The sequence below is a fragment of the Scatophagus argus genome, chromosome 15 (genome assembly GCF_020382885.2).
Source record: "Scatophagus argus isolate fScaArg1 chromosome 15, fScaArg1.pri, whole genome shotgun sequence".
Taxonomy (NCBI): domain Eukaryota; kingdom Metazoa; phylum Chordata; class Actinopteri; family Scatophagidae; genus Scatophagus; species Scatophagus argus.
In genome coordinates, this window is record NC_058507.1 from 2,198,414 (window position 1) to 2,219,629 (window position 21,216).

The 21,216-nt window shown below is 43.2% G+C and overlaps 1 protein-coding gene and 1 long non-coding RNA gene across 22 annotated transcripts in view; one reads left to right on the forward strand and one right to left on the reverse strand.

Moving 5' to 3' along the window:
- Positions 1-314: 314 nt before the first annotated feature.
- mark3a (MAP/microtubule affinity-regulating kinase 3a) overlaps positions 315-21,216 on the reverse strand; it is a 43,536-nt gene continuing 22,634 nt past the window's right edge. For 2 of the 21 annotated variants that reach the window (XM_046413656.1, XM_046413658.1), the window contains exons 10-18: positions 19,494-19,593; positions 15,978-16,090; positions 15,429-15,576; positions 14,464-14,681; positions 13,559-13,662; positions 10,184-10,453; positions 8,648-8,674; positions 2,536-2,580; positions 315-1,165 (exon numbers count right to left, since the gene is read on the reverse strand). In XM_046413656.1, the coding sequence (XP_046269612.1) occupies positions 820-1,165; positions 2,536-2,580; positions 8,648-8,674; positions 10,184-10,453; positions 13,559-13,662; positions 14,464-14,681; positions 15,429-15,576; positions 15,978-16,090; positions 19,494-19,593 (1,371 nt within the window). In that variant the 3' untranslated portion in view covers positions 315-819. Of the gene's footprint in view, positions 1,166-2,535; positions 2,581-4,596; positions 4,665-4,867; positions 4,948-8,647; positions 8,675-10,183; positions 10,457-13,558; positions 13,663-14,463; positions 14,682-15,428; positions 15,577-15,977; positions 16,091-19,493; positions 19,594-21,216 lie in introns of all 21 variants that reach the window. The other 19 variants (XM_046413655.1, XM_046413657.1, XM_046413672.1 and 16 more) reach the window with 15 other exon arrangements.
- Positions 15,502-18,108, forward strand: LOC124072328. Its single transcript, XR_006845481.1, has 3 exons — positions 15,502-15,650; positions 15,896-16,004; positions 17,974-18,108. It is a non-coding gene; the product is annotated as an uncharacterized LOC124072328 (long non-coding RNA).

The window sequence follows — 21,216 nt, forward strand, 5'->3', positions numbered from 1 at the left end:
CTATAGAACACACACACAATACACTCAATATAAGGAGGACTGTTTCAAAATAAAAGAACCTTACATTTCACCCTCAGGAAACAATTTGTCTTAGTTCAGTATCTTTGAAAAACACCAATCAGTGACTAAACATATCAATATGTGCTGTTTGTTTAAATACATGTTGTGCTTCTAACATAAATGTCCATTTTTATTGACGGCTCTTTATTTTTAACCATCCAGAACGTGGATCATGTCAGTCTTCTACCAAATCAGTTGTCCTTCAAACCCTCCGATCAGGACGGCGTCGGGTTACAAATGACCAGCGCGAGACGTTCAGGTTGACAGACACTTTAATTGAGACATGAGTGACCCTTTAAACCATGTGGGCATTTACACAGACTCCCCATCATCTCTACTTTTTAACGAAATACAAAAAAGAAAAAAAAAACAAAAACAAAATGAGTATTGCAGTGAAGCCGTCTTTAAAGTAAGATACATTATTTACACTGAAAACAAAACGCTACGTATTTTTTTTTCTTTTTCCATGAAGGAAAAAAAATAAATAAGACTAGAAATGTTTGTTTTTTTTGTCCACATTCACAGCATGACAAATCATATTCAACTCGTTAATGTCGACCCCGTGTGGTCAGAATAGACTGAGATATTAGTAGGTAATTCAGTGATTATTGCCAAAAGCCTTAATCTATACATTATAATATTCAATACATACTCTGTATTTTGTTTAAAAAAAGGAGACATTTGGAAACTGCTACTTGGATGATTGTACAGCTTAAATACTTCTAGATATATATATGTATACTTTTAAACCCTTTTTGTTCATAGCTTTAACTCGTTGGCAACTTTGGAAGCAATGTTTTTGAAAGCGATGGATGATCCGGATATCCGTTTGAACCTGACGCCGTTGAGGGAGAGACGGGGCAGCTTGCAAACCTCCATCTCCCACTGGACCAGGTTTTCGGCTCGCCCGTCCCCGTGGACGCAAAGAAGCAGGAAACTCTCTTGCTGTTCGTAGTCGCAGTTGTTGGCGTCGAGCACCTTGCGAATCTCCCGCATGATGTCACAAGGCTCCATGGAGCTGGTGGTCCTCATACTCCAAGTGAATCTGAGGGAGCGGGGTTTACCGTCTTTATTTTCCCCTTTTTGATCCCCAGGTACATGGCGACTGTCGGGGCAGAGAGGAGGACAACAACAGTTTGAGTGCCCCAGATTTGGTTTGCTGCTCTTTCTTTGAATCACAAAGGTGGATTTCGTGCAAAAAAAATCCACCTTTCATGTCTTTAATACACAAAGTCAGTGGAAGCGGCTGGAAGAACAGACAAACCTGCCAGCTAGAGTCAAACATTTAAAGGAATAATTCGACATTTTGGGGAGTTTCATTGACCTTCTTGCTGAGAACAGAAGCCAGTTAGCTTAGCATAAAGACGGCTGTGATTCACCCCTAAAGCTCACTAATTACCAGCTTATGTGTTCTGCTTATTCTGAACACATTTAGGTTTTCCTGGAGTCTTAAGTGGCTTCTCATCCACCTCAGCAAGAAAACAACTGAGTGAACTTCCCAAAATGTTGAACTGCTCCTTTAAATAACATTTAGCTTGCAGCTGCTGTTAGTTTCCATCAGGACACATTCTAGCCCCAGTTTCTACCTCCAAGAGTCAAAGCTAACTTTGTTTGACTGCATTCGTTTTCTCAGAATCTTAACCATCTGCATGAAATATCATTAACACATCAGACACACATGTCCTTTCAAAACAATTAATTACCTGGTAAATTTGTCTGTACTGATGTTATGTCATTTTAAAGATCAGTTCTGCACCCATTCGATGACACTGAATTAACAGAATCCGTCTGGGATGTTGCAGTTACGCAGCGTGAGAACCCACTTTTATTCATTCAAACAAAGTATCTTGTCTTCTTATTCCCATGCAGTGGGAAGTGAGCAGAAACTCTCAGCTCAACAGATAAAAAGATAAAGTAAACTTAAATAAGCTGGCAGAGCTGCTCTGAATTTTGTTTCCATACATTCAAGAGGCTCAGAGAACAACAGTTCATGTGCTTAATATGCTTAATTAATTTATATAACACTTCAAAACTGCGGAGGAAGTATTTCTTCATCCAGATGGTTAAAATAGTCTTTAATGCCGTCTGTGTGGATTTAAAACTCTGTGAATGTAACATAAACTGGGGCTGGAAACATCCGCGCTTTTTAAAAACGGCAGGCGTTTTTGGGGGTATTTTTTTCCGGTTGACAAGAACCCGGATATGCCATGCTAACAAAGCTAACAAAGCTAACAGAGCAGCAGGCGAGTGCAGCGCCATGCAAACACACAAAATACAATCAGAAAAACAACAACAAGCCAACAGACAAAGCTCGAGTACGCAGGCTTCCAAACACACTCAAACATCATCCCTTAAACAAAGCGGGGGAGGGGAGGGGGGTCCTATTCAGGCGGGACGAGCACCTCGGGACTGCAGACGAGGACAATCTCAAGCCTACGTTTAAAGGGGGGATGGGGGGGACGGGGGGGACCTCACCTTGAGCCCTCAAGTCTCCCGTTTCTCTCAAACTCGGTTGAGACTCTGAGACGCACGACAACATCAGACAGGAAGGAGGACAAAAAAAAAGAAGAAACAAAAACAAAAGATGTGGATTGTGCACGACAGAAATAATTTCAGGTCATTTTCAAGTGAATTAAAATCAAAAAGAGAAAAGTGTGACACCGACGTGAAACCACCACCGAGAAACAGAAAAACACAAAGAGATTGTTTTTGTTGTTTGACTTCCAGTGAAGAATCATGAGCAGAAATGAATAAACTGTGATGAACGTGAACGATGACTGTGAGCCCAAACTGAAAGCAAGACAAAGAAAAATGTGTTGACACAAAGCAGGACGGAGATGAAGCTCCTGAACCGTGAACGACGTCGAACAGGCTTCGAGATTCGGGTCGGACCGGGTTCCAAGGTGAGGAGACGGTGAAGTCAGGACTGCAAACAGCTCTCGAGCTGGACCCTTCCATTTACGGTCATTTAGGGGTCACAAGCACGTAGAAAGTTGTGGTTAAGACTGTAAAGCGAAGAAGATTTCATTTCCAAATTGTGAAATCTTATTCACCTTCATGTTCACTACGACCAACTCTCTGACACTAAGAAAACTTACATTTAGCAGCTAATTTAACGAGTTTTGATTTAGCTGAGTATTAATTCAAACAACAGGATTTAAACGTCACATCGTTTGGTGATTGTTGCTCGTCTAACTTTGGATTTGTTAAACTGGAGTCATGAATTCCTCCATTTTAGCTTCTGAGTACGTCTTTGTTCTCAGGTCCCTTTTCAAAGTCACTTTACTGAATAAAGTTATGTAGTTACGCTATCGTGACTCTTTAAAACGCTAAAAGGAAAAGCTCCGTCCACAATCCGAACGGGAGCCTCCAACCTGCAGGTGGGTGAAACTCTGAACATAAAACCCACTGATGAGTTCCTGAGGCTGAAGCAGCAAAGTGTTGATGGACTCAGAGGTCGGATGTTAGTCGGGATTAAATCTGCGTCAACGTGTGAACGCTCAACAGACTCGTCAGCCAAGTCATGGACCAGGGTGACCAGGGTGACCAGGGTGGCCAGGGTGGCCAGGGTGGCCAGGGTGACCAGGGTTTCTGGTCAGATCTGTGCCCACAACCGTCTCACTCCCGAAGGAGAACAAGTTCAAGTTCCATCAGTTTTCAATTTCAGTTCATCAATTTGAAAAATGATTTGTTCACGAACATCAGGCAACATCCTGCACAATCCAGCGTTTGATTTCGATGATCGAAACAGAAAACTCATTTAAATCAATTTGCATCAAAATCGTGTCAGCTCCACCATAAGTCAGACATGTTCTGCCAAACGGTTATCATGTGGTAACTACTGCCTTTTATTAGGCTCCTGTGGGCAATAAATGAGCTTTATGACAACAATAAATATTTATATGATTTATGCATCAACGTGATCAAGTACTTTGATTCATCAGATATTTAATCTGCTAATTTCTGCATGTTTCTCCAAATGTCATCAATTCAAAACAAACAAACCATAAGATTATGGGTTAATCTTAGCCGAGATTGCCAGAAAAGTTTTCTAAAGACAGCAAACCCCCACAGACCAGCCGTGGTTTTGTGCTAATCTGCTCTTCGCTGTGACTCGCGAGGACTTTCACTGGGCGAAAACTGTTCAGCAGACAGAAGAACAGTCCCCGAATGACGACGAACAAAAAGAAAAACGTCTGAGTAATGCAACATAAGATTAGATTAAAAGCAAAAAAGCTCCCTGATCCCCCGACAGGACGGGTTCCCAGCATGCACTGCAGCCTGGAGAACAGAAAAACAGGACGGGTGGAGGAGGAAGTGACTCCGAGCTCCCCGACAATTCAAGAGACTCGACAACAAGAGGACAAGTGAACAGACAGGACTGACAGCAGGTCCTGGGTCGGCCAAAGAGGCCGTGAACATCACAAGACTGAGGAGGGGGTGAGGAGGGGTGAGGCGGGTGAGTCCCTCCACATTAACTGACACTCAAGACTTCAGTCTCAGAAGAGCGATTGAGGGATTGAAACAGCCCCTTACTCTAGATCTTCATCTTCCTACAACTCTCTATATCTTCTGCTCCTGAATCTGAAAGAAAAAACGGGAATCTGAAAAAAAGACGACGATTTTGTCAATGGACACTTGACAAGAAAGAAAGGAAGAGAGAGGGAAAGAATATTAAAAATGTATGACATGAAGACAGGCCATTAAAAATAAAAAGCAGAAGAAGAAGAAGAAGAAAAGACATGGAGGGATGACGAGAAGGAAGGAGAGGAAGGAAGGACAGGCTGATAGAGGGCAGAAGACTTACTAAGGCTCTTTCCTCCCTGGGTAGAGGGGATGGCAGGCCCTGTTTTGGCCGTCTGCCGTTTGGCCGGGTCAATAGTGACCCTGGCGGGAGAGGAAGAGCAGCAAGAGGTCAAGGTTAAAGGACACAGGAAGGTTAGGAAGACAAAAGAAACACACAAACCGAAGGGAGGAGGTGGAAGGAGGTGACCGAACCTAAGACGTCCTGACAAAAAACTCGTCGGTTAAGATGTGATGAGGGTTTTCCTCTGAAACGTACGGAGGGTCAAAACTGACAAAATGCACAAGGTCATCAGACGAGTCGAAAACACAGCTGAATAGATGAACAGATAATATTGCTTGGTGACTAATTAAAACTGAGAGTCTGAACCTCTACAGAAAACGACATCAATCAAAGTGATTTGTCAAGCACAAACGCTGAACATTCTTCATCTGCTTTGTTTTAAATCACTCTAAATGGTTTATCTTTGGGTTTTGGACTTCTGAGCTTGTCCTTTTAGACTGATGGAAAACTGATGGACATTTTCCATCGTTTTCACTGTTTTCTAAAAACTCTATGAGTTAAACTGTTGTTGGCTGCTGTCTGACACCTGAGCAGCGATTGGTCCAGAGTTAACAGAAAAATGAATGAACTGAAAACAAACAACTGAAAAAGGCAAAGAAAATGAAATAAGTTTTTTAGTTTATAGTTTTTATAATTTTTTTTTTTACTCCATTTTAAATATTTACCCATCAACATTATTTATTCATGTATTCAGTTTGATTCCTGACTCCTCTGATAACCTTTTTACCACATTTTGTCTCCACAGAAATGAGGACAAACACATAAATCAAAGTGAGGTGATGACACCAGAGTTCATCGACACAACTCTGTGGATGATGAAGATGCCAGAGGAAGAAGACTGTCCACCAGCCAGCCACCGGGGGGCACTGCTGAGCCCCGAGACGGCACCCTGCGAGGGCCACAAAGCTCCTCTGCTTCCGTCTCACCCAGCCATCGCATCACATCATGCAAAAGAGGAACTGAAACTGTCCCGAAAGCTTCAAGCTCCAACAGGAAGTACTGATGTGATGAGTGGGATAAACCTTCTGTTCAGGCTTAGAAGAAGAGCTACAGAGACGGATTATATCTCTTTTATATGAATGGGATGTTTTGTTAAAGGGTACGTTCAGTTTTTCATGTCGATCTTCACACACTGAAGATGTTGTCGGCTGCTGTAACTGCACTCAGCCCAAAGAGACTCAACACACATTTCTGTCCAACCACCCTGATGATTTATTTATCACGTCTGTCATTTCTGTCGGCAAATTTTGTCGAATTTCTTTTGGTTTTGGAGTGATTGTTGGACGAAAACGGAAAGTGGAAAAATGAACCTCTGGGCTCACATTGTATTTATAATCAAAGGCTTTTTAAAAAACAGAAGGTTTCAGAGGTGAATTTAAAAAAAATAATTTGAGGGCTGTGGATTTTGTCCTGCCTTACAAACACTACATTTACATAACAAATGGCTCTTTTGTGCAAATGAGGATGTGAGTGTTGTTCAAAGACAGAAAAAAAATGCGAGTCTAATCTCTATTTTATGGTCAAGATTGATTTTGAAATTACAGTAATTATCCATAAACATGAGGAGAATGTTGGAAAGGCTTTGAGTGCACTGTGTGCTGGCTGCTTTGAGTCAACATTTAAGAGTTTATGTTTCTGGAGAGTTAATTTTGTTATTGTACGGTTTTTAAAAGTGGTCATTTATATTGCTCTTTTAAATGTCTGAGCCGATTGAGAGTAAATGTGATGTTTTGCACAGTTTTCAATCAAAACAGTTGTTTATGGAGATCTATAGCTGATCAACAGATGAAAAGCATTTACAGAAACCACCTGTGACGCCACTCAGATGAGGGTCAGGCAGCCCAAAAAATTCCCCAAAGCCAAAAATCCAGTTCAGAAACACCAGCTGTTCCCAAAAACAAAACAGGAAGCTGCAAAACGGACAAAACTGACTTACAGGCCTTTCTGAAGGTTTTCATTTTTAACTTAAGTTTCTAAAGCTGTAAGTATATGCAATGCAAAGCCTTATGCAGCAAAGTCAAAGTCCTGCACAAAACACAACAATGTAGACAAAGCCTGTACTTATAAAGCTCTTTATGGCCTGAAAACTTCCTCATCTGTCAGAAAACGGGAACAAATCTCATCCTCGCTGATCTCTTCTGTTCTGACAGCCACATGAAACCACATCTGGGCAGAGAGCGTTTTTTAAAAGACCTGCTCTGTGTTGAATAAAAGCATCAGAGCAACGTTTTGAGGCACCGTCTAAAGTGCGCAGCACCAACAGCAGAGAGAGGAGAGAGAGTTCAGTCGTTAACAACAATCATCGTGGTGAGAAAACAAACCACAATCAATGGCAGCTGTGAGAAGCAACCCCATGCAGGCGTTGGCGATTGATTAGTGGCAAGCTGCTTTGTTGCTGCTGTTGGTTAATCGACTGATTGTTCAAGGAGCTCTGGTCTGCTCTCCCAATCAGCCTTTATCCACTCAGACCAACCACAGCCACGCTGAGTACACCGACACACACAGGAAGACCAGCTAAGACCCGATTAACGCAGAACTGACAGACCTCTCATTCATGATAACATCTCTGTTAGTTAACACCTGAACAAACTGGCTCTGATACTGAAATAAAGAAATTTAGTAGTTTTTGTCAACTATCACCAGATCATGTTGAATTACAATGCTCTTAAAAGGAACAGTCTGGCATTTTATTAGCTTTCTTGTCAACAGTTAAAGCTGAGCGAATATGAACCAACAGCCGGTTGTTTGTCAGAAACTTTATGGATGGAAAGAGTACTGAAATAAGGTACTCACGGGTACTGAATACAAATGTGAAGGGTACCCACCCCTGTAGCTTAGCATAAAGACTGTAAACCTCTGAAGCTCAATATCGCCAATTTCCTGTTTTTAACACATGTAGAATTAAAAAACAAGACGCTGATTCAGTCGACCATCAGCAGCTAGCTTAACATTAGGCTTTAACATTAGCTGCATCTTCATGAGAATTACGCTGAATTGTACATTTCTGTTATCTAACCTGCGATCACTGATATAAGTGGGGTGGACAAAACAGTAGAAACATCTGGAGACTCCCAAAATGAAATCGACGGTGAAATCAACATCTCTCTTCTAAAAAAAACCAAAAAAAAACAAAACATAAACGTTTCAATAAAAATTCTAACCTTCATGCAGAGAGTATTTATTGCACGACTGCAGTATGAGATTTCATTATCTTAATGCCTAATAAACCATCAACTGCCTAATAAACCATCAACAAGTGTGAACAAGTTGACCCCATAAAATGGAGGGTTACTACAATGGTTAACACTGTAACGGCTGGCAAAGACGGACTTTTGTTAATTTTGTTAGCGACGGATCGATCCCGCTAGCCGTTTCCCTGTGCTTCCAGTCTTTATGCTAAGCTAAGCTAGCTGGCTGCTTGCTCCAGCTTCATAGGTATTGCACAGACACACGAGCGGCTTCAATCTTCACATCTAAACTCTTGGCAAGAAAGCAAATAAGCAAATTTCCAAAAAAGCCTTTTGGACAAATGACACGACGTTATCGTCATCCTAATCATTAACTGTGTGTGTGAATGTACCCAGAGAGAGTTTTTTGTTCTGCTAAGCAGTGTGTTAGTTCAGCGCCAGCAGCCCCACACGTCTGTAGAGTCTCAGAGGAAGTTTTTCAGTGTTTTTCGTTATTTTTGGCACAGAGCGAAAGGCAGTACAAGAGTCCTACCTTTTGGTAAACCTGAATGACATGTTTCTACAACAGAATCAGACAAAGAAACAGTGAAAATGGTGAAGGAGGGAGGGAAGGAGGGAGGGAGGGAGGCATGAGGAGGCTGAATGAGTGAACAAAAATGGGGTGATTGGAATCATCAACAGTGAAGGGGAAGATTCATTTCTTTTCATTGGTTATCAAATGATTTCAATTCCTCATTTTAGGTCAGTCATTGCAGGAAGTGATGTCGCTGGCCTGGCTGCCACTTTAAGAGCCTTTTCATGCAGGAGATGGAGGATATGTGATGTTTTTTAACCAAACCAGCTTACACTTATTTTCATTGGCTGCTGATTACCGTCTCGATTAACTGAATTATCTATTGGAATAAGAAAAAAAAAAGACCATCACAAAGTACTAGAGCCAGTGGTGGAAGAAGCACGAAGTTAGAAGAAAAAGTCCTGCATTCAAAAATCTACTTGAGTAAAAGTGGCGTATTTGTATAAGCATATATGTTGTCCAATATCACGATGATCATAATGTGAGAACAGATGCTTGGGCTTTGTTTAATTTGTTTCTTTACAGTTATTTATAATAGTTGACTGTTAGGTTGGTGTTAAAAAGTACCTAGAAATTGTACTGAAGTACAGTACTTGAATAAATACTACTCTACTAATACTGTAACTGTAGTTACTTTACACGGTTAACGCAACCCAAAGTTAAGCCTTCAGGTGTCTTGTTTGAACCAACAGTCCAACACCTTCAGATATTCAGTTTACTAAAACAAGAAAAGCAGCCAAAAGTCACATTTGAGAAGCTGGCTTATTTCATTTTTTGCTTGAAAAATAACTTTAATTGGTTGTGAAAACAGTTGATTGTTTTGACTGGAGCTCTGGTTTGCTTGTGCTGACAGCGTGAACTTCAACAGCCCCAGAAATGTTTCCAGATTTGGACCAAAGAAAACCAACTGTAGGTGTGATTTCACCATTTCATATTTAAACTGTACGGACTGCATGAAAAGATCTCCTCACGACACCAAATGCAAGAAAACGGTCAGCAAACATCTTCAATGAATCACAGGACTAAGGCTGGTTAAAGTCACGTGTCGTGTTGCGGCCTGAGATCCTTCAGCTAAGATGAACTTTATTGATCCCGCAGTGGGGAAATTCACCCCACTGCTATAAACCGTTAACAGCCATTTTCATTAAGAGAGGTCAAATTGTGGCTCATCCAGAGTGGTTTCAGGTCTCTGTGGCAGGCGTCCAGGCAGCGACAGATAAATAATCCATACTTTAGTATAAATCACATCGTACAGGACAGTGAAGGGTTCCCCCCACAGCATGTAATTCATCACCGTAACTCTACAAGGCCCTGTGTTGATTGGCTTCTAACAGTCACAGAAGGTTACAGCGCACACAGCGGGTCTGGAGTCGGTCCTCTTTCTAATTCTGACTTTCTAATTCTAATTTTTAGCTTTAAACTGAACAGAAAGAGAGCTAAACTCCAACCCGCGGTGCTTCACTTAAATCTGACACGGGGCGTTTCCTCTCCTACCTGCGGGTGAGTTTGGAGGTGAGCTTGGAGAAAAGGTTGCTGGTTCCACGGCTGCGGGTCTGGGAGAGAGGGGAGGCGTCGTGGGAGAGGGTGGGCGAGGCCGGCGGCCCGTTGTACGTGGCCGTGCGGCGGTCTCTCAGCTGGCCCCCGTGGAAGGTGCTGCGGCTGGCGGTGCCTCGCGGGAAGCGCAGTCGGTCGGGTGTGGTGGCGTTGGCGATGCTGTGGATCGACGCCACCGGGTTCCTCTGGCTGCTGGGCGACACGGCGACACTGCTGAGGGTGGAGGAAGAAACATGGAAACAGTCAAGACCCGGTCAGCACTTACACCTGAAAACACACAGGTTGACCGTTTTTCCACCGCAGACGTTCTTCACCTGAAGCAGCAGCTAACACCTCCTGCCTCAGTCACAAACGATGACTAATTTTGCAGAATTTTGCAGATTGTGTGAAAGGTCGCCGCTGCTGTACGGACTGGTGCTCAAACATACGACTGCAGTGGAAAAGCTCATCACAGCTTCAGCACATTTCCCTCCTTATCTCTGAAATGGCTGACAGTTTGTTATTCCTACATGGATTTCTACTGTTGCCATGGGGTTGGACTAAATGAATCTTGCATGTTAGATGTCAACAGGGTAGGAAATTAATTAAAAAATAAAAAAAGCACATCATCCAGTCTGATTAGCTGGTGGATCCAGACAGCGAGCACTCAGGTCAGTGTTTCCAAAAGCCCTCTGATCATCTTTTTACTAATAAACTTTACTCTCATGATGGCTTATAATGCCTCATTTTTACCAGATTACTTTATGAAGCACAGAGCCACAGGAACTAAAATCTCTCTCAGCTCATTCCTGTTTGCTTGACTCTGATTATCTGAGTGGACGTCACAAAGAAGGTGGAAGAGGAGACTGAAAGCGTCTGTCTCCAAAGTTGTGTATGCTTATTAATTCCTGCTTTAGGCTAAAACTGCAATGCAACAAACAGCAGATTAAGTTTTGTTCCTCTCATCTCGTGCTGGTTTACTGCATGAGTGAACCCGTACAAAAGGTGCAGCAGGTTCCAGTTTGTGTGTTTGAGGGACTTTTTGGGGGCCACACATTATGACAGGAGCTTTCATGGAAAGTCTGCTGATCCTCTGGCTGTAGCCGAGGCGAGAGGACAAAAACACCTTTAAATAAAATGTTGTGAGTAAGTGTGAGAGATGGTTTTGCAGAAATTCACCAGCCCAAGATCATTTTACAACAAGTCCAGATTAAAATTTAACATCTGTGATTCAAATTTAAGAGCATTCAGCCAATGCTAATTTCCCACCCTGAACATCAAGCTTCCTAACGATGTGAAGAGTGAGCTGCGACCCTGATCAGTTAAACAGAAACAGACGATGGTCTGAGGGTGTCGGGACAGCAGGGGAGCCGGTGAGCGGCGGAGCTCGGCCTTCGTGTCGGACACCGACAGGTGAGGGATCCAGACGGAGAGGACCAGGAGTCAGAGGTCACAGCACAGGATGGAGGAGAGAGATCAGGAACAGAGCTGTCAGAGTCTGTTATTGCAAATGTCTGCAGCAGGAGACAAGAGGCCATCTGGATGATGGCTGGCAGAGGGATGATGCGAACGAGGAAAAATATTATCACACACAGAGTTTGAGAGCTCGTTCATCAAAGCCTGGCAGCTTGATTTCAGTGTGAGGATACATATTTTTCTCAACTTGTGCTTCCATTTTCAATTATGGTCTGAAATCAACACCCATCAGGTTCCAAGTGCAGGTAAAATTTGTTTTTGCTGGATAAAACTGCTCTTCATCTGAAAATCTGATATTTCACTCAGTGCGGACTTTTTAAATTTAAAACTGATTGTGCTTATGAAAAATCAAACAGAAGCAAAAACCTGACCCAGTTTTAAAAGGATAATTACTGGTCGCTTGCCTGTGGTGGCTGAAGAGGTAAAAGCCCTGTGAAAAACAGCACAGGACTGCAGAAAACATTTAATCTTTCTTTCTGAGCACCTGATTGGCCTGGACGACGCCGCGTTACTCCAGCCTTACTCCGCTGTCATCATGAGAGCTTTCAATTACAAGGTCACGCTGTGTCTGATACTGTGCACAAAACAACAGGAAATGTGACACATTCAGTCCGCTGGATCAGAATCCCGCATTTTAGGCAGAACCAGATCCATTTCCCATCCTGGTAATGATATCAGAACATGTCTTATCACAGCGGCTCAGAGCTGTTTGTACACAATACAAATGATGTGTTTTCCTCTGCACAAGCATCAGCATAAGCACAATACTGGACGTGGTAAAAGTCAGAACACCGTGGCCTGATTAACTTTGACAAAAGTCTTTTCTTCTACCTGCTGCTTCCTGATAAGCACCAATTTCAGACACTGACAACAAAAAACAAGTTGGACGCACACTTTCCTTCTTGTCCTCTGCAGGAAATGGTGTCCATGGTTTAGTTGTGGGGTTACAGAGTGTGAAGCTGGCTGGATGTGAGGGTTAGCGAGGGACCAGACGAGGGCTGAGACACGAGAGGAGACAGACAGACGGGGGGTTTGAAGGCCCTGCCGTCTTACTTGGGCGAGCAGTAGTCCAGAGCGTAGTAGGAGTGGGGCAGCGTGGCCCAGCCTGCCTGGCAAACGTACAAAGGGCCGACGGTTTGATACCTCAGCCGCACCGAACTGGACGAGGCACCGAACGCGGTGGCCGCAAAGGCAGAGGAGGGGCTAGTGGCACAAGCCATCTCAGTCATGCTGGTCATGCCACATTGGACAAAAAAAAAAAAAAAAAAGAACACCCCCCACCCCCGAACCACAAACACACACAGGCAGAAACGAAAAATAAGATGATGAGAAAAGGGGAAAGTAAATACAAGAGAGGAGGAATAGAAAGAAAATAAGGGAATGAAACAAAGGAAATCGTTTCTCCTGATCCTGTTTGGATTTTCTTTCAACAGTAAAGGAAGGAATCTGGCCTCAAGTGGAAACACTGCTATTAAGAGTTCAACCAGTATGAGTTTGGAAGGCTGACTTGGGTATTTTTGTATATCTCCATATTTACTAGCTTTGAATTTGACCACGTTCGTGTTCATGATGAGAATTTCTGCATTCTTGTTGGGTAGAAAAAGCTCTCAAACAGCATTCAGACCACAAAACTGGCAGAGGAAAGCACTGACTGGGGCTGAAATGAAAAAATAAACATACTGGCTTCCTGAACAGGTTCCACAAAAATGTACAGGCTCAATAATCTCATTAAAAACTGCTTGAACCAAGAAGTAATGATTAAATTTTCTGTGTCTGTGATAAAGAGGAGCCGGCGGCTCTCTGTGTTGACGCAGATCTTAAGTGAAAACCAGATCCAAGACAACCAACGCCCTGCCTCACCTGTTCTCCTTCCCGTTGGGGATGACGGACAGGCGGTCCGTGTTGTTTCTGTCGCTGCAGACATACGTGTTCCTCCTGGTCATGCCGGCCGACGCAGTGTTATTCTGTAGAGCAACAGGGAAGGAGGAAACTGGTGACACGGCATGAATACAACTTGTGAAGAATTAAGAAATTCTTTTCACAAAACAGTTTATTGTATCTGGGGTCGACAACAGCTCCTGCTGATGCAAAGTCTGGTCTTTTGGAACCATGAATGATAGAAGAAATGTAAAAATTTGTTAAAATTAAAACAAAATAACATCACAAAGACTAATAAAATTTTAAGTCATACATTTGGTACCTGATGAGTCACAGTTTGATATATTCCACTTGTAGGTTTTTGGATTGATCATATATTTGACGTGGGCTGGTCACCATGTAGATTAGCGTGTAAAATGGCTTGTTGTTAAATGAAGAAGTTATTGACTCTTGTGAGCGTTGTGACATGAACCAGCGGTTTCTTGGCTGAAAGTGTCAGGAAAAGTCAGGACTAACGCTGAGCCAATCAGCAGCAGGGGCGGGACTAACACCATGTTTGTCAGAGTAACATCAACAATGGCGACCGCTGCTGCTTTTGCATGGAGAAAATGTTGCTGGAGTTTGCTTTTACTTCACTCTTAACACCAAAGCAGCATGCTGGCAGGACAACTCGTCATCGTCGTCCTGTGATGACGTTATATTCGGGCAGACTGTTGGTACGTACAAACTGGTTGCAAAGTCAAATGGGGGAAATCGAATCTCCTTCTCCCATGGAAATCGGCTGAACCAATCGGAGAGGAGGGCATGTCAGACTGGAGATGTGTAACAAGCTCCTGTGTGGGATCAGGTCAGTATTTCCGTATTGTGTAACTGACAAAGTAACTCACGCTCGGGCCGGTGGTGGCGCCTTTCCTGCGGTCAGGGATGTCAGCCTTGTTGGGGTTGTTGGCGTTGCCCAGCAGAGGGCTGGAGGGCGGAGCCCCGCGGCTGCCCGGGGTGCTGGGTTTACGGAGCTGCACTCCGCCTTCTTCCTTCGTGCTGTTGTCCGCCGTGGTGGTCTGACTCCTCTTTGGATGAGCCATCCCTGGAGGGACGTTCTGACCGACTGCAGAGACAGCAAACAGAGACGCAGGTGAGCCACGTGTGGGTGCTGTTTGTACCTCTGACAAGAAGACTTCTCCTCAGCTGAAGAGATTTTATCTGAAGCTAGATGAGCTACATTCAGGGAAAATGACACAAAATATTGAGGTCAGCAGATTCTGCAATAATCCAGCTTCTCAAATGAGAATATTTGCTGGTTTTCTTGACTCTGTGACAGCAAACTGAATATTGTTGGCTTTTGGACTGCTGGTCAGACAAAACAAGCTATTTAAACTTACAGTATGGGAGCAAACAATCATTCAGATAATAATCAACAGCTTAATTAAAGATAAAAACAGCCTTCTGTCCCAGTCCTGCATGTGTAAATCAGTGCGTATTTTGGTGTTGAATGGTATCAGAGTAGGCTGCTATTCTGTGGCCTGTGATTCTTTAAAAGTGAACGATGCCTGTGAATCGCTGTGTTAGAGCTGGAGCTCAAAGGTTCTCAATGTAGCCATACGAGCAGCAGGTCCAACAGAGAGGCAGTCGTACAAACTGAGGTTATTGACAAAGCATTGTATCACAGTGGACAGCGTTGAGCTGTGCAAATAAGCTAAAGGTTAAAGTGCCTCCACCGTGTGACTGCTTTGATTCAACTGCTTTAATTGGGCCTGACAACAATAGCAGAGTTTGAGCTCAAAAAAAGACCACAAAGCTTTTGTTTTGAGATGAAGAGCACAAAGGAGGCAAAGAGACAAAACGTCCTGCTCACCTTGTTCGCTGTAACGTCTCTGTTTGTGGTTGGAGGAGACGCTCCTCTGGACTTTGAGGTGGGAGGGCGACTGGCCGTTGAGCTCGCTGTTGGGTCGCGGTTTGGCCAGCGACAGGTTGCTGCTGGAGGCCGAGTCGCTGGGCTCCAGCTGGGAGACAGACAGGCAGACAGACAGACAGGTGCATAACCCCACCTTCAGACCTCTGACACTGTCATCAGCAGGTAGAGTTCATTTAATTTTTCATGTGTGCTGACAATCTCACTGAGCGTGAAGAATAAGGCGAACAGCCGACAAAACCTCGAGCACTTTTCTTAGCCTGTATTATCTTGAGTTATTATATGGGACTGCACCTTATCTCTGTTAATTAATTTCCTTTTTTACCCAAATTAAATTCAGTCCTCAGCTCTGACCACTTGCTATCCTGAAGCAACTCACTGATAGCACTTTAAATGGATTTGTGATTAAGGAGGTCGTGGCCACCATCCCGTCTCCTCTGTGCTGACCTGTCGATCGACCGTGACGTGTCGTAACGATAACGACGTTCGTACCTCAGAGGCCTTCCTGCCCAGCAGCAGGTAGGTGGCTGTGATCTCGTCATACTTCATCTTGGCCAGAGAGTCCTGGATCTCCTCCAGGTTGTAGCCCATCCCCACCATCACATCTGCACGAAACCAAAACACAAACAAGGCTCAGCTGACTCTACGCAACAAATGACTGAAAACTTGAGGGGTTTTGTTCAGTGTGTGGCAGGAAAACAGACGCCTGATGTTCACAGTGGGAAATCATCACTGCAGCTAATTAAGCAACAGGTCATTCACAAGCAAAACCACATGGCTTTTTGTGCATTTACTGTTTCTGCTCCACATGAAGCAATAAAACAGTAAGAGACAACAACCCTGATAAACAACAACACACACAGCAGATTAACATTTCAGGTAAGATCATCAGTCTCGCCGTCCTGCAGAAGCTTCTCAATGTTTATAACGTGAATGTTGAACTAGAATCCTGCCTCGATCAATCGGAAGCGGAAAGCTGCTGATGAGAGAGCGTACAGTGCACGCACACGCACACATACACACACACACACACAGAGCTTTGATCCCCCCCCGCCCCCCATCGTCCAGCTCACGTTTTCAGCAGCATGTCAGGTGAAGCAGAGCGGCGCTTCCTGCTGCAGCCTGATCTGCTTTAAACATTTATCTGTTTGTGTGTCCCTCCGCCCAACACGCATCACATGAAGGCTTTCATGCTTTCATCTCGACGCTGTGCAGCCTATTAATTTTTAATAGACGCTCTTCTGTCTGAAACATGTCGGAGAACACTTCTCATCAAAGCAGATTACATCTTCAGAGGCAGGACTAAGTGAAAGGTGTTAAGATGAGTCACGAGCTTCATGGCGCCCGTTAATGTGCTCCGACTCCCTGACATGAATCACTCTGTCATTTTGAGATCAAACTCTTCAGACATTAATCTGGTTTTACTTTTAATATTTTGACTTTCACTAATTATGTGTAGCCTTAAGTCGTTTTGAGCTGCAAGGCAGAGCAGCTTCACAGGGATGCTAACAGTGAAGAGTGTGAGTGAGTGTGCGTCAGAGCCTCTCAGTATTTTTAGCAAATGTTAGCTTCTAATATAAAACATGTCCTTGAAGCTGGCTGCTGTGTTTACACAGCAGTTAGAAGCCGTGCACACAGACAACTGCTATGTACCGGCATTCACTGTAAAATGTGATGTATTATATTGGTAATGTCATAAACAAAATATGACTCGATTGGTAGCAGCGTATATGCCCGCCAATAACCCACAAGAAACTGCAGTAGAGATTTGTAAAGATATGCTTAAACGGGAGCATAAAAACAGCACCTTCATTACACAATTTATCCACTAGAGGGGGCTGACACTCATCCTGTGTGCACATTTTAAGTCAATTTTGATTGCTGTTGTTTATTACATATTATCAAATGTTGTCATAGTTTTAGAGTCTCAAATATTAATATTGGTCTCAGCCTCCAAAATAACTAACTACCGTTAGCTCAGTCAGCTGTGGAGCTAGCTGGCCTACAGCTGACATAAGCCTGCCTGGATCGTGATTACAGATCAGCAGAATTTCTTGACAAAAACACACTGCAGGTATCAACTTAAAGCAGCCAAAAGTGCTTGTTTCGATTCCTGCTGTTGGCAGCCTTTGGGTTTTCTAAATGCCAAAAACCCTACAAATGAAAATGATTCATCCTGTCCAACAGAGTTTTCTTGCTGTCAGGTTGGAAAAAGCCTCTCGGGCAGCACTCCGATCATCACGTCACACTGAAACTCGCTACTGAAAGCCGCACTAATGCATTTATTCTCGGTGGGTTAACGGCTCTCCTGCGCAGGCTTCTAATTTGGTCGACTTAAATCTTTCCACACCAGCACGAGTAATCCAGCCTGGCAGGAAGGACAAATTTAAGCAAACTAATAAAAAACCCTTGTGTCATAATTTTTTAAAAAAAGAACATCTGTGTTTTTACCCCGGAAGCCAACACTCTGACTGTGATCGACCCGCAGGGTAAAACATGACAGTCCGCCGTGGGAAACTGGCTCTGCTGCTGTAACCAGGCAGAATGTGTGATCGCTCATCCATCTCCACACTCCCTCTCTTCTCTTCTTTCTCACTTTCACCCTCCCGCTCCCCCTCAACACTTCTGCTCCTTTCTTCTCCTCGACGTGCTTCAACATCGATGCATCGGATCCAGAGAGGCTCATCTTCAGAGCGCATATCGATGGATATTTTAACGACCAGATCTGATTTGGTGACGTTCCAATAGGACCACAGTGTGCATGATTTGGGTCCTTATCGGACGTGTAATGAGTAACATTTGTAGCTTTTAGGAAACATGGGTTTCTGTCACGTTAATATTTGTTACAGCTTTATTCAGACATGACAGAAAGAGCCACGAAGCTCATGTGTCGTTTGACAGCATCAGACTGAGCTGACATGAAACGAATCTCGTCCGAGAATACAACTGAACAATTATTTTCATTTCTGTTCAAACTGTCGATTTAATGTCAAATAGTGAAAAGAGTCTATCACAGTTTCCCCGACCTAAAATGACACCTTCACAAGAGCAAAGCCCAACTTCCTTTCATAGAAGACAATCAGCAATAATTCACATTTGACGAGCTGAAATGGAGAATTTTGGTATTATTGATTGAAAATAAAACAATTACTGATAATCAAAACACTTTTCTGATTCAGTTAATTACAAAACATCTCGGATCATTCGCCATTTCTTGGTTTAATAAACTGATTTTGTTTTGTGATAGACTGATGATTGTTGATAAATGTATTGCAGAAGAAGAATTAATCTCTGCTGCCTTCACGTTAATCTGACGGCGTTCAGTGTTACAACATCAACACGTCCGACTGTGTAAAACTGCCACGGGGACTTTTATGTTAAAGTGCTTCAGAGGTTTAATCAAACGTGTTAAATAAAGTTTTACATGCATTATTTAGGATTCAGGGATTCCTCAGGAAGACAAAGCTTTCTGTTGCTGCTTTTGGCGCTGCACTGACTGACTCTGAGGTTGCACCGACACATGTGCACCGACAGCCGACCTCAGCTGCTCTTACGTAAGAGCTCCCCCTCGTTTGCAGCTTTCATCCAGGCCGCGACGGGGAGGCTTCTCTCTCGCTCGCCGTCTTCACGCTGTCTCTGCATGCAGCAGCACCAACGTTCGTGTTTATTTATTCACCATCACGTTTCATCTTTTCTTTTAAAGCTCTTCAGCTCTGAAATAATGAGACCGACTGTAAGAGCTGCACGTTTAACGCCTCGGACATTTTCTTGCCGTCGGACAAAAACCAAACTGATGTTTTACTGTAATGAACAAAAAAGGGGGGGTTGTTTTGATGCCTGCGCACCTCTGTGATTACGCAATAGGGCATCACAGGCACAATGGCCATAAAGCTTTATATAAAGTTAAATGCCTGAATAAACTTTCCTCTGATGAGGGAAAAAAATGCAGTTATGTGATTTCAACAATCATCAACAATAGTCTGCTTTTCTTTACTTTTTTTTGGTTACCTATTCTCTTCTGGTCCGTGATGTCCAGCTCTGGTTCAGTGTAAGGCTTGAGCTCGTCCTCTTCAAATCCTGCGTTGATCCATCGATCCTTCATGATTTGCTGAAAAAGCAAAGTGAGACAATTAGAGCCCGACTGACACAGATATTCGACGTATTGGCCAAAACACCAAGTTCCTGGCGTCCATGGTGAAGATCCTGTGACACCAACGTGATCACTGCAGCAGTCTCTGACAGCAGTGATCACAGAGTCTTCATTATTGTAGTTATTTTTACTTTCTAGAATCTCCACCGACATGAGAAACTTGTAGGAAGAAACCAAGCAGCAGCCTCCACAGCTAAAAACTGAATCTATTGTCAAAGTGCCAAAAACTGCAGCTCTTTGAAAGGCCACTTGAAGCTGGCTCCAATAGTGACTCAAGCTTCATAAAAGCGCATGTTAAAATGTCCAGTGGTTATTTGTCATAAAACTGTGGCTAGAAGAGCAGGCCCTAAAGCTATCATGTAGGCAAATATTTTTTTTCCCATCTGAACAACCAACAGGAGTCTCTTTGAGCATTGTGGTTGCTGTTGAGTTTTGTACAGTTTATTTGTTCCGCAAGTTTCACATTCGCTTTAAAAGGGCCAACAGACTGCTGCACAAAGTCAGTTAAACAGTTAAACCTAAATTATTACTCTGCCCTTTCACAGTAACGTCCACGTTGTGCTGCATCTCGCTTGCTTGCACCTTTATTTTTAATTTGCAGCCAATCAATCGCTCTATGGAGTTTTAATAAGGACAGAGCCAAACTAATTATCACTGATCATGCTCTGATGTAACCAGACCTTCTGCCATATTCCAGAGCAATCGTGTGGCATCTGAGGCCGACACATGTGACACTGAGAGTTGAGCCAACAACATTTTGTTTAATTCACTTACATTCAGCTGGACAGAAAACAACAAGATGCAGTTAAAGTTCCCTTCTCTTCAGAAGCAAATAACAGATGGAAAGCATCTCTTTAATTAAATGGCTGCTATGAAAAACACAAGAATGCCTTTAAAGCTGATCCAAATTAGACTTTAAGAGCCAAAAATACTCAAAAGTAAATAAGGTTTTATATGTTAATGTTATACTGCTGGGTGTCAGGTGGGGCAGCATGATTAGAACTAAAAAGACGATCATTAACAGTTTTCCGAGAAGGTGATCTGACTGACTGATCTGTGGAACGACTGTCTCGCCGTCCTTTCTGCCTCTGACATCAAACACGACTATTTTAATCTCAGTAGAAGCTCCAAGGGAAGTGAAATGTCTAAATGTTTCCGCTATTATCCGATTATGAATGGTGGAAAATAAAATCACGATTCGCAGTTCAACGTGTTTAACGAGAATGTGTCTGGACGTTTTGACACAACATGACCTCTGACAGACTTTGTTCACAGTATCAGGCTAAAAACTAGAACGTGTTTGTGGCTGTGGTCACATGTTGCTAATGTGGGCTGACTCGTCACTAACAAATTATGACGCAAAAGTTCACTAACAAGTACTTCAGAGGGTAATGCAGTACAGTTAGTACCAAAATCACTCTGTCCAAATACGAAGCAAAAATGTTAATGCGTCAATAATAATGACAATCAAAAACCCACAGGGGCCATTTTGTAAAATACGGACTTTTACTTTGACCACTGAGGTGCGAAATCACCTGATCTTTCATCATTTGTGTGAAGTTCAGACTAACGTTGCACAAT